The 13,240-nt window shown below is 40.4% G+C and overlaps 1 protein-coding gene across 4 annotated transcripts in view; it reads right to left on the bottom strand.

Annotated features, from left to right (window-relative positions):
- The window catches only part of rgs3a (regulator of G protein signaling 3a), a 265,827-nt gene extending 255,780 nt beyond the window's left edge, over positions 1-10,047 (bottom strand). Inside the window, exons 1-2 of one of the 4 annotated variants that reach the window (XM_073052456.1) lie at positions 9,713-10,047; positions 137-287 (exon numbers count right to left, since the gene is read on the bottom strand). In XM_073052456.1, coding sequence (XP_072908557.1) covers positions 137-284 — 148 coding nt within the window. In that variant the 5' untranslated portion in view covers positions 285-287; positions 9,713-10,047. Of the gene's footprint in view, positions 1-136; positions 288-2,363; positions 2,440-8,376; positions 8,720-9,712 lie in introns of those variants that run through there. The other 3 variants (XM_073052457.1, XM_073052458.1, XM_073052459.1) reach the window with 3 other exon arrangements.
- Positions 10,048-13,240: the final 3,193 nt, after the last annotated feature.

Raw genomic sequence — 13,240 nt, 5'->3', positions numbered from 1 at the left:
ACCAGCAATGAAGAATCCTTCTGCATCTGAGTGATACCTTCACTACTGCCCTAAATGTTTGCGGCGTAATGGGCAGGAAGTAAGTTAGAACACCCGAGAGTAAGTTTTTGTTGAAGAAAATGGTTGAATTCCTTACCTTTTCCCTTTACACCAATGCGACTAATCTTCCTCTTCTTTTTAGGGCGAGAGGATATTTTCAGCCTCAGAGAATTGGCCATGGCTGGTCTTTCAATTATGCTTCCACTTATCTTCTGATTTTCAAGACCTTTCAGGCTCTGTTCCATATCCTGGAAAAAAGATAATTGATTTAAACTTTTAGCATGTCCGCTCTCCAGGTGAAGCAGTGTTACACTTAATACACAGTGGGCTCCACTTAAGAATAAAGTCGGTGAGAGAGAAATCTATAATTCCTGCTGATTTAAATTAATCTCAGATGGCTCACCATTTGGAGAAACCACAGGTCACCACACTTCCTGGCTAAGGACAGGGAAAAAGCTCTTCTCTCTCCAATGGCCAAATGCGATCTAGTGAGTATTTGCTTCGATCAAAGGTCATGATTTTATTTTACTTTTTATTTCTGAGATATTTCTGCGCGAAACAGACCCTTCTGGCCTGACAAGCTGCACGTACCGGCAGCCCACTGATTTAACCCTGGACTAATTTACAATGACCAATTAACACTTTTGGATTGCAAGAGGAAACCAGAGCACCATTCACGGACAGAACATACAAAATTTCTTACAGAGGATGCCGGAAATTGAGTCCAAACTGTGATAGCTGTAATAGTGTTAAGCTGGAACCACTGGCGATTCAATCACGTATGCAGATTACAACCAACAAAATCCCCAAAAATATACCAGAATCAGAGTCAAATGTATTAATGCTGAATTACGGCACTGTGCAAAAGTCTAAGGCAGCCTAGTATATAGTTGTTTATAGTTGTTTCCAAGACTTTTGCACAGTACCGTAGTAATTGTATGCATTGTGCTGTACTGCTGCCACAAAGAAAAACACATTTCATGACATATGTGAGTGATGATAAACCTGATTCTGATATGGGTCTCTATTGTGGACTGAGAGTGGGAAGGGGGCAGGGAGAGGGGTATCGTGATTGGGAGAAGGGGAAGAGAGAGCGGAGGGAGCGGGAAGCACCAGAGAGGCATTTAGTAATGATCAATAAACCAATTGTTTGGAATCAAATGACCTTGCCTGGTGTCTCCGGGCTGGGTGTGTCTGCACCCTTGCCCCCCACCTCCCACCCTGCCCCTGGCATTCCTGCACTGACCTGCTGGGCACGGCCTCTGCTCTGCATTTCACAAATCCTACATTCCTTTGTGAATCAAATAAACCTGGCCTTCAGTCCATCAGCTCCATACTAACCCTATTTGCCTCCTACACAGAGCCCATTTGCACAGATTATGCCTGTACCCTTCAAAGCCTTGTCCATTTAAGTGTCTGTCTCAATCCCCTTCAATTGTACTAATCAAGTCTGATTTTACCACCTCCTCTAGCAGCACATTCAGATATTAACCGCTCCCTGTTCCCCTCGGGTGCCCTTCAAACATTTCCCTTCTCACTTTAAACCTGTACATTCTAGTCTGAGATTCTGTGACCATCAGCCCAATCTATAATCATCAGGATTTTAAATGCCTGTTTCTCCCCCCAAGGTGGATCAGATTTATTCTACCTCTTTCAATATTAAAAATGGACTTGGAGTTTATTCCACAGAATAGAACACTACCTTCAATCAGAATCAGAACATAGCAAAATAAAGAAATATAGTTTAGATGAAGTCTTACATCTTGGACAAACTTGGACAGGTACATGGATGAGAGGGGTTTGGAGGGAAATGGCCCAAGTGCAGATCAGTGGGACTAGGCAGAAAAATGGTTCGGCACAGCCGAGAAGGCCCAAAAGGCCTGTTTCTGTGCTGTAATGTTCTATGGTTCTATCTAAATGTGTGAATCTGTGGAATTTTTTTTCCACGAGGCCAAGTCTTTCTGTATATTTAAGGCACAGGATATAGATTCTTGATTAGTCATGGCGTGAAAGAAGGCTGTTAGATTGGGGCTGAGAGAAAAACTTGATAAGCTGTGACGAAATGGTGAAGCAGTCTTGATGAGCCAAATGGCCTAATTCTACTCCTATATATCCTATGGTCTTGTGATCTGGCACGGATGTGCTGGGCAAAATAGTTTGTTTCTGTGCTCTATCTGTCAGGTCTTCCAGTCTCCACCCTACTAACCTACCATGGGTTTCCCCACTCATCACCTACAGCCTATTTAAACCCAGCTCTCATCCACAATCCTTGTTTACTCACTGAACCAGCCAGCCTCAACCAGTTGCTCCAAGCCTTCAGTTACCTTGTCACCTTGTCAAGTTAAATATCTGCTCCCTCTTGTTTTCTGGGCCCTCATGGCTTATTATTTTCAGTTTATTATTAAAGTTATCATTCATCGCTGATTTGTCTCTGCTTCTCTGGTAAAGCCTCCTCCACATTCCCTGACAGTGTCATTGTGACTCTACAGCACAGAGAGAAAAAAATCAAATCAAGAAACTTCAGATGCTGAAAGACCCAAATAAAACAGAGCTCAGCAGGTCAGGCAGCATCTCAGTGAGAGAAACATTATCATTTCAGTTTATTATTATGATTCTGATGAAGGGCTTCAGACTTAAGGCTTTAACGATTTTCCTTTCCACAAATACTGCCTGATCTGCTATGTGTTTCCTCAAATTTTCTTTTTTTTTATTATGAATCAAAGTCAAAAATATTTAGGGACAGATTAGAGAATGAAAACAAAACAGATAAACCAGGATATCAAGAGAATCATCATCTGGTCTGGTACTCAATAGCCCAAGACATCCATCTTCCCCTCTGCCGTCAGATTTGTGAGTGGTCCACGAGCACCACTTCATTTTGCTTTCTTCGTGCACTATTTTTAATATATTTCTTATTGTAATGGTGTAACTTAGTTGAGGTATTGCACTATTCTGCTGCTCTGCCAGAGACATTCCCAAGCCCAGCTGTGAACGGAGGGTTGGAGAAGGGGCCAGCAACCCCATCCTGTTAAAACCCACAGCTACAAAAATGTCAGCAGAAGCTCCAAAGACCTCATCCCTGGGAGAGGGTGGATACACCAAGAAGATGGGCTAATTCTGGGGACAACGTGAAAGACTGATGAGGGACAGATGACTCTGGCAAGCTACTGTCGGCGGCCTAGGCCCCAGTAGGGATGATGGCTTAAGAAGAAAAAGAAGAAGTAGTCAGTATTGTTGCCATAAAACAACAAATTTCGCGACATAGGTCAGTGATATTAAATCTTATTCCATTTCTGATCAATGCCTCTGAATAGTCTGTAGCTGTGGTAACAGATGGTGCAGCTCCCTCTGCTGGCCAATGCTGGCACGAATCTCCTGCACAAATCTCACTGGGGAAAGTAAGCGGCATGTATTACAGACAATTCCGCTCAGTCTTTGGAAGAAATCTTACCACGTGTTCGCTCTAAAATCCAGTTGTATTTCAACTTTCTTGAACTTAAAGAGCATGATATTTATTTATTCAGGATGGCAGACGGTAAAATTCCATCATCCCCAGAACATACGGGTGCAATTCTACACTGCCATCATTGAGAGCATCCTCTCATCAGACATTACTGTCTGGTTTGGTGCGGCGTCCTCTCATAGTGTATAAAATCTACAATGAACTGCCTGGAGAGCAGAACAGTGGACACTACTCACCCAACAAACTGCCTTTTCCAAAAGCTCTCTTCTGGAAAGTGCCACAGGTGAATTTCAGGGGTTCCCAACTTGGTTAATGGCAGTAAAAAAAAGGTTAGACACCCCTGGTCTATTTAAGCAAGAATCTTCATGCTATCTTAAATACCATCTACCTCCTCCCTCACCTCTTTTCCGGGCCTCATACTGTCCTTCCAGGTGAGGCAACACTTCACCAGCGAATCTGCTGGGGTCGTCTACTGTGCTGGGTGCTCCCGATGCGGCCTCCTCTACATTAGTGAGACCGCTTTGTCGAGCACCTCTGCTCCATCTGCCAAAAGTGTAACTTCCAGTAGCTAAATATTTTAATTCCCATTCCTGTTCCGGAGTGTTGGTCCACGGCCTTCTCATATGCCACAATGAAGCCACCTTCAGAGTGGAGAGCAACACTTTATATTCTATCTGTGTAGCCTCCAACCTGTTGGCATGAATAAAATTCTCTCCCCCTCCCCTCTTCTTCTATTCCCCACTTTGGCCTCTTACCTCTTCTCACCTGCCTATTACCTCCCCTAGGTCCCTTCCTCCTTCCATTTCTCCAATGATTCACTCTTCTCTCCTGTCAGATTCCTTCCTCTCCAGCCCTTTACCTTTCCCATCCACCTGGTTCAACTATCATCTTCTAGCTTGTCCCCCTCCACCTTTTTATTTTAGCATCCCTTCCCTTTCATCTCATTCCTGGTGAGGAGTCTCAGCTCCAACCGTTGACTCTTTATTCACTTCTGTAGATGCTGCCTGACTTGCTGAGTTCCTGCAGCATTTTGACTGTTTTGCTTTGGATTTCCAGCATCTGCTGATCTCCTTTTACTGCACCGTGACAAACCCTTTGAAACACTAGCTCCCAGCCTTTCATACCTGCTGCTCCTCTGCGCAGTGCACATTACGAAAGATTAGATTTTCTTTGTCAAGTGTTCATTGAAACATACCTTGTGTCAACAGCCAACATGATACTCTCCCGCAAGTGTCACCACACTTCTGGTGCCAATTTAGCATGCCCACAACTTACGAACCCATACATCTTTGGAATGTGGGAGGAAATGGGAGCACCCGGAAGAAACCCACGCACAGAGGAGAACGTACAAACTCCTTACAGACAGCGACAGGAATCAAAACCCCATTGGTGATCACCAGTGCTGTAGAACGATTGTACTAACTGCTTTGCCCCACGTACAATTCCCCATTAATAATTATAATTAACATTTACAGTTGGTCTCAAGCAGAGGACTAGGAATGGTTAAAATATTTCTCATTCGAATGCTGATGGACTAACCAGACTTCCCTTAGCTGTTACAGCTCCAGAACCATCACTTAAAGAGATCTTTTATTTCAAGGTAGTACCTAGAGCTCTGATAACTGCTGTAAGTCTGGAAGCACACATGTACTGATCCTGTTCTATCTAAAGCAGTGGACATGGTAACTCATGAATGGAAAGGAGAGACAATCATAGAAGTGAAACCTTAACAGACTTGATGGAAGGATCTCACAGTCCCAAGCAGGATGGGGCTACCATGTTGTCATTCCTCCACCATTAAGAAAGCAAGTATTGTGACGAGCTACATGCAGGACACAGTGGCAGCTTGAATGAGAAAAGTCGTGTGTGTTGTAAGTCACCACAACGCTATCTAAAGGCTTTTTCAATTTAGCAAATAGTTCTGAAGTTAAAGGAGCAGTAATGGAAATCTATCTTTCTGCCCTTCTCCTTCAAGCATATTACCATAGTGTTGACTTTGATGCTTCTAAAGAGTTAAAAGAAGATGTCAGAACAGAAAGTGAAACATGCCTTTCCAGCCTGTAGTGATTAAAGAACAAGGGGGAAGGCCAACACGTTGTAATGTGAATACAGAGAATACAAAGCCTACAAGCCCAGAAGCTGAACGGTCAATGGCGGTCAAATCATACTGACCTTTTCAAAGATAAAACCAACGTTAATGAAATCGAAAAGAACCTGAAAGATTTTTATGCAATTTAACTTAAAGAATTTACCCAATCCATTTTTGGTTTCTTCACAGCAGAGGAAACCATATTAAGAAGACAAAATTGCAATTAATTTGTAACAAACATCAAAAGAATCTGTACAAATTTATCGAATATTGAATACAATGAATTTGTGAAGCTGCATGATGGTGTAGTAGCTGTTGTAACACATTACAGTGCCACCAACCCAACTTCAATTCCCACCGCTGTCTGTAAGGGGTTTGTACATTCTCCCTGTGACCACGTGGGTTTCCTCCAGGTGCTCTGGTTTCCTCCCACAGTCCAAAGATGTACAGGTAATAAGTTGTGTACATGCTGTGTTGGCACTGTAAGCATAGCCACCTATGCTCCCTCTAAGTTGTGCGCGTCTGCACGCCACACTCGTTTTTCAACCAGCACACAAAGGAAATTAATGCGCGCACAGAAGGTTAGTTACCTAAAATAATGTACTAATTAATAATTGTACTTATTGAAAATAATCTTTTGGCTAAATGTTTCTGTTAACTAGTTAGTCGGTTTTCAAATACCACAATGCACATCACTAATTTACGTCACCTCACCTTTCCTGTTCCGGTTTGTACAGCTGCATCACAGTGGCAGCCATCTTTGGCGGACAGTGTTCATATCGTAAAGTTTACAAAGATCTGTTTCAAGTCCTGTAGATAGCTAAGTTTTTATTGAAAAAAAATTGATTCATTATGTCGAATTCAAAAGAAGCAAAGGGCGTGAAGCGCAAAAGAACTGCAAATTTGTTTAAAGTTGAATGGCTTAACAAAATTGTAGAAACTGCTACACCGAAAGCTCATGAGGTCATGAACGTTCAGCTATGAGAAATATTTATGTATGATTCGGAAACCAGAGTTACCTGTTTGTATAGTCGTGGTGCGAAAGTTGCTGGAGAATTAGCTAGTGGAAAGAAGTGGGATGATATTTGGAAACTTGACTTTTTGAAGCGTCATTTGGCAAGTAAATTGCATTTGGATGGTACAAAATGAATCAACAGTAGACAAAATCTGCACAAAGAGGGGTAATGTTAACCAAGAATACATTGATATAACTGTAACTGAAGACCACAATCTGTGCAGATTGGTGGTAACATATCCTCCTTGCTGACGATCAACCCTGGTGCACCTCAGGGGTGTGTGCTTAGCCCACTGCTCTACTCTCTATATACCCATGACTGTGTGGCTAGGCATAGCTCAAATACCATCTATAGATCTGCTGATGATACAACCATTGTTGGTAGAATCTCAGGTGGTGACGAGAGGGCGTACAGGAGTGAGAAATGCCAACTAGTGGAATGGTGCCGCAGCAACAACCTGGCACTCAATGTTAGTAAGACGAAAGAGCTGATTGTAGACTTCAGGAAGGGTAAGACGAAGGAACACATACCAATCCTCAGAGGGATCAGAAGTAGAGAGAGTGAGCAGTTTTAAGTTCCTGGGTGTCAAGATCTCTAAGGATCTAACCTGGTCCCAACATATATATAGAAGGCAAGCCAGTGGCATTAGGACTTTGAAGAGATTTGGCATGTCATCAAATACACTCAAAAACTTCTACAGTTGTATCATGGAGAACATTCTGACAGGCTGCATCACTGTCTGGTATGGACGGGCTACTGCACAGGACCAAAAGAAGGTGCAGAGGGTTGTAAATCTAGTCTTGGGTCCTAGCCTACAAAGTACCCAGGACATCTTCAGGGAGCGATGTCTCAGAAAGGCACCATCCATTATTAAGGACCTCCAGTACCCAGGGCATGCCCTTTTCTCATTGTTACCATCAGGTAGGAGGTACAGAAGCCTGAAGTCACACACTCAGCGATTCAGGAACAGCTTCTTCCCCTCTGTCATCCGATTCCTAAATGGACATTGAACCCTTGGACACTGACTCACTTTTTGTGATATACAGTATTTCTGTACTTTGCACATTTTTAATCTATTCAATATACATATACAGTAATGATTTATTTATTTTTTATTATTTTCTCTTCTATATTATGTATTGCATTGAACTGCTGCTGCTTAGTTAACAAATTTCACGTCACATGCCGGTGATAATAAACCTGATTCTGATTCTGAATTAACTAATTCACTAGTGTTGGTGACTTCTGGATTGATAATTCTAGATTATTTTAAACAGATCTTGTAAAATAAAGAGAGGTATTCTACAACTTTATTCATAATATACTGCTTTCAACGATCAGGAAAACCTCTCAACACGTAACAAATTACATTTTCACTGATTATTTTATCACTATCACAACAGACAAAGGAAACTTCTTTAACGGGTGATCACAGCTGCAAACCATTAATATGGAAACAGCAACGGTCAGAAAATTCAAGCAGTTTTCTGCAAAGTGGCGCCGGCAATGTCAGCAGTGATGGGGACTGCAACAGACTTCAACCATTCTCTGCAGAAGATCCAAATACCTTGGACGATTCTTTCTGCCGTTTCCTTGGTTTTAAGTTAAATGTAAAGTAACTTCAAAGCATTGATTACAAAATGAGGAGTACTGCATCAAAGAGCTGTTTTCAATTGCCATATTAAAATTACTTTCAACTGCAATTGTTTAGCATATGAATTTTATTCATGAACAGACTAACAAGTTATTAAATCAAAGTGATTACTCACGTGCCTCTAGCACACAGCTTTTGTGCTGAAATGTTTCTAAGATCTATAGGCAGTTCCTGAGTCTTTGTGTACCTTTGTATTGCAAAGCACCAGAAGCAGTTGGGTTGTTTAAGAGTCCGAACCGTTCTTCTCAGTTACAAGTTATGGGTCTTTAGTGCAAAGGAGAGTCACCAACAGCCATTGACCCTCTCTCGTGCTTTTCACAAAACAAGCTTCACCTTTCTGGCATTCAACTTTAACAGCAGGCCAATCTCAGGCACTTTCTAAACCACGAGGCACTTAAACAAACACACACACTCTGCAAGAATATCTCACTAAAGGAGTTGCTGGGGTGTAACAGATGCACCAGGCTTCCAGAAAATGTCTGTTAGCTTTCTACACATACGACTAAAAATTTTCTACTGTTACCATACCAACTTAACTGACATCATGTGACCTTTTACAAATTTACCATCGCTAGACAAAATTAATGATTAAGAATGAATGTAAGTGTTCAAAGGGTAAAAAAATGTAATTACTTAAAAAACTCTAACTGACTTGAAAAGAAATCAGCTTGACTTGTTGATATTTTTTAAATACCCCGTAGAGCAGAAATCAGTTTACAGTTATAGATTTCGCCAAGTATAAAAAACAACTCACTGAATTCTAGAAATTCAAAATGCAAAGAGAATATTCCGGAAATACTTTTCAGGAAGGTAGCATCTGTGGAGAGAGTTATTATTTCAGTACAGACACTTCATTTTCAATGCCTGAGTCAGACAGATTCAGATTTATTTATTTCTCACAAGTACATTGGAACATCCAGTGAAATGTGTTGTTTGTGTTACCAACCCAAGGATGTGCTGGAGGCAGCCACAGGTATCACCACACACTCCAGCACAACATGGCATGTCCACAACGTTCAGCAGAACACCACAATCGACAACAAAACAAGCCCTTTTTCCACCCTCTAACAGATACACACACTCAAACACTGACACCTCCCACATTCCAAATGTGTACAGGTTGGGGATAGCAAGCTGTGGATATTCAATGTCGGCACTGAAAGTATGCAGACACTTGTGGGCTGTCTGCAGCACATCCTCAGACTGTGCTGGTCATTGATGCAAAACCAACACGTTAAACTGTTGGCTTCAATGTACATGAGACAAATAAAGCTAATATTTATGGTTAAAATAAAACATGATAAGAATCAGGTTTAATATCACTGGTATATGTCGTGAGATTTGTTATGCAGTGCAGTACAGTGCAATACATGCTGGTAATCAACTGTAAATTACAATAAGTTGTGCAAAAATCTGGTCTCAAAGCTCTGCTGCCTTGTGGCTGTACTCACTTGTGGGGAAGGTTTTGGGAGAAAACCCCTGGGAAAAATCCAGAGCTGGAGTGCCTAAGGCAGTCCAACGTTGAGTTCAACACTGACTGGCAACTCCTGCAACACTGCTGGTACCAAACTGTATCGGTCTCTGCCGCTCCTTTGGGTTCATCAGAGACATGGAGAAGGGGAGCCTGCTCTCCATATCGTACTGCCCAGGCTTGTGTATTTGGACAGCTAGGACGAAATATCCATGGTCAACTCTGACTGACGGAGGCCTCGCTCAGTACAGAAAGGAAAAACAATAGTGAAGTCCATTCTCTCCTTATAGCACATACCCTCTATGCTCAGAGTTCTGCATGCTCCAAAAGCATTCATTATACAGATTAAGTGTAATTTTGACCTTTACTCTGTTGCCAACAATTCTTTACTAACCTTTAATTAGTTACTTCAAGGTTAGACTAAATTTTCTGTGACTGTTTGTTTTCAGTTATCTCAGACCGTGTAGCAGTGGAGTTTCTGACTTATCGACTCTTTAGGGATTGTGCCAGGTTTAAGAAGTCTCAGTTAGGTTCTACTAACAGGTGTTTGAGATTTGTGCAAGGGTTTATTTATTAATAATTCCCCTTATTCTGCTCTGTTCTCCCCATGACCGTGTGTGTTTCCTCTGAGAGCTCCAGTTTCCCTCCACATTCCAGAGACGAACAGGTTAGTAGGTTACTTGGTCACATGACCTCTTCAACTGGTGAGGTCAGCTCTGGTGTACTGGGCAGATGAGACCTACAGTGAGATCCAACGGCCAGGAAGGAGGTTCTGTAACACTCCGTGGAGAGTGAAGGGCAGGACAAGGCACAGAAGATTTCATGGTCATCCACTGCAACTAAGGAAGACCCCGGTTGTGACTGTGGTGAACTACATATATCTGTCAGGACACCCCCCCCTCCCCCCCGCTGTCTGCTCCTGTGGCTCCTCCCACAGACCCCAGTATAAAGGCGATTGGAGGCACAGACCCTTCCTCAGTCTCCAGGATGTCGTGTGGTGGTCACTTGCTGCTTGTGCTTTCTTCCAGCCAATAAAAGCCTACCTTAACCCACGTCTCAGAGTTATTGATGGTGCATCAACGACAACCACTCGTACCACTGGACCCAGACTGCCGAGGTAGAGAGAGTGGAACTGTGCTGGTGCAACAGCTTTTCCACTTCATGAACTCTCCTGCACAGGTCTCCTGTCATCATCACATACGACGGACAACCAACATTTAACACATAGCAAAGACTCCACCATCTGAATTTCTTTTGAAGCAATTTGGCAGCAGCTATTTAAACTGAAATGAGTTTAAGGTATCACTTAACTTTTTGACTCTTTGAATCCAGATAAGCAAATGTAGAGATTTGCATATATTAACATTAAAATACATAGACATTCAAGACATGCTTACTTGAACAGATTAATTTTATACTTAATAATATGTTAGGGGACATAACTTTAAGGTGATTGGAGGAAAATGTAAATAAAATGGATGTCAGACAGTTTTCAGGATATAAACTGAACCTACATAAGAGTGAATTATTTCCTTTAAATAATTTGGTATTAATTAATACTAATCTCCCTTTTAATGTTGTAAGGAATCAATTTACTTATTTGGGTGTAACAGTTACTAATTACAAACACCTGTTTAAAGAAAACTTTCTTACTTTATTGAATCATGTAAAAAGGATATCATTAAATTGGTCACCTCTTTCAATATTGTTGATTGGATTTTAATTCTATTAAAATGAATATTCTACCTAAATTTATATATCTTTCAGGCTTTACCTGTTTTTATTCCTAAATTCTTTTTTGACACTCTTGATTCTATTTTATCCTCTTATATATGGAAAAATAAATGTCCTTGTTTAAATAAAGTTCATCTTCAAAAACCTAAAAAGTCTGGAAGTTTAGCCTTACCTAATTTTAGGTTTTATTACTGGGCAGTTAATATACGATATCTCACGTTTTGGCTATATTATATTAATCATGTAGATTGTCCGGTACGGGTTTCTTTAGAAGCTAACTCTGTTAATAAATTTTCTATTACTTCTATTCTTGGATCCTCACTTCCTTTATCTGTAAGTAAACTAACTGATAATTTAGTAGTTAAATATAATCTGAGGATCTGGATACAATTTAGAAAACACTTTGTTTTATTGAGATTTTCCCTTTCAAGCCCCATTTATTCTAATTTTTTTTAAAACCTTCCATGACTGATTTAGTTAAGGAATGGGACAGGTTGGGTATTAAATGTTTTTGGTATCTGTTTGTTGGAGGAAACCTTTGTTCGTCTGAGCAATTGTCGGCCAAATATAATTTACCCAAAACTCACATTTTTAGACATTTACAAATTAGAGAATTTTTAAGATCTCAATTGTGTACATTCCCTTTAAGCTCAGATAAGAATTTACTAGATGTAATGTTTATTTTGACACCTTTTCATAATGGTTCAATATCTAATATTTATGGTATGTTACTGGAGATGAGGTATGTTCCTTTAGACAAAATTAAGAATCTCTGGGAACAAAATTTACAGACATCAGTATCTGAGGAAACTTGGAATGTAATTTTTACTTCATCGCTATGTGCTCGCCATTCCCTCAAACAATTTAAGGTGGTACTTAGAGCTCATATGACTAAGGATAAGCTATCTCGTTTTTACTCAGATAAATCTCCCTACTGTGACAGGTGCAATAATGGAGAAGCCTCATTAATTCATATGTTTTGGACTTACTCAAATCTTGAAAAATATTGGAAGCAAGTTTTTCAAACTTTTTCCTTACTTTTTAAAGTCAGTTTTAAGCCTAACCCTCTGACGGCCCTATTCAGTATTGTTGCAGGACAAGATATTAAGTTGAAAGCATCTGATTTACATATTTTGGCCTTTAGCTCTCTTATAGCTAGGAGGACACTTTTGTTAAAATGGAAAGATGTTTTTCCTCCTCCTCATACTCAATGGTTATGCAACGTTACGTCATGTTTAGATTTAGAGAAGATTCGCTGTTCAATTTCTGAATCTTGTCAAGACTTTCATACATTGTGGGGACCTTTTCTGAATTATTTTCAAAACCTTCATTTTGTTGTTTAAACAGATGTTGGCTATTATTAATTTTTACTATACAAGGTATTTACCTTCTTTTCTCCTTAATGAACAGCTTCAGTCTTGGTAGGGGTTGGACTCTTTTTTCCATTTGTAATAAATTAGTATAGTTCAATATAACTATTGATTAACTTATATGGATACAGGGTAATGTAATTGTTATTATGAACAGATCTAATGCAACTGGTAGTTTTTTTAAATCTTTTCTGACCTTTTATATACACTTTCTTGTACTCTGTATTCTTCTATATAGAAATTAATAAAAATATTGGAAAGATAGGCACATGGATGATGGAAAATGGAGGGTTCTGTGGAGGGAAGTGCAAGATTCAACCTACTCTAGGATCAAGGGTTGACACAACAATGTGGGCCGAAGGGCCTGTACTGTGCTGTAATGTTCAATGTTCTAATTTTATATT

Source organism: Hemitrygon akajei, chromosome 7 (assembly GCF_048418815.1).
Source record: "Hemitrygon akajei chromosome 7, sHemAka1.3, whole genome shotgun sequence".
Lineage (NCBI taxonomy): Eukaryota > Metazoa > Chordata > Chondrichthyes > Myliobatiformes > Dasyatidae > Hemitrygon > Hemitrygon akajei.
This window is presented reverse-complemented; position numbering and strand designations above follow the sequence as displayed.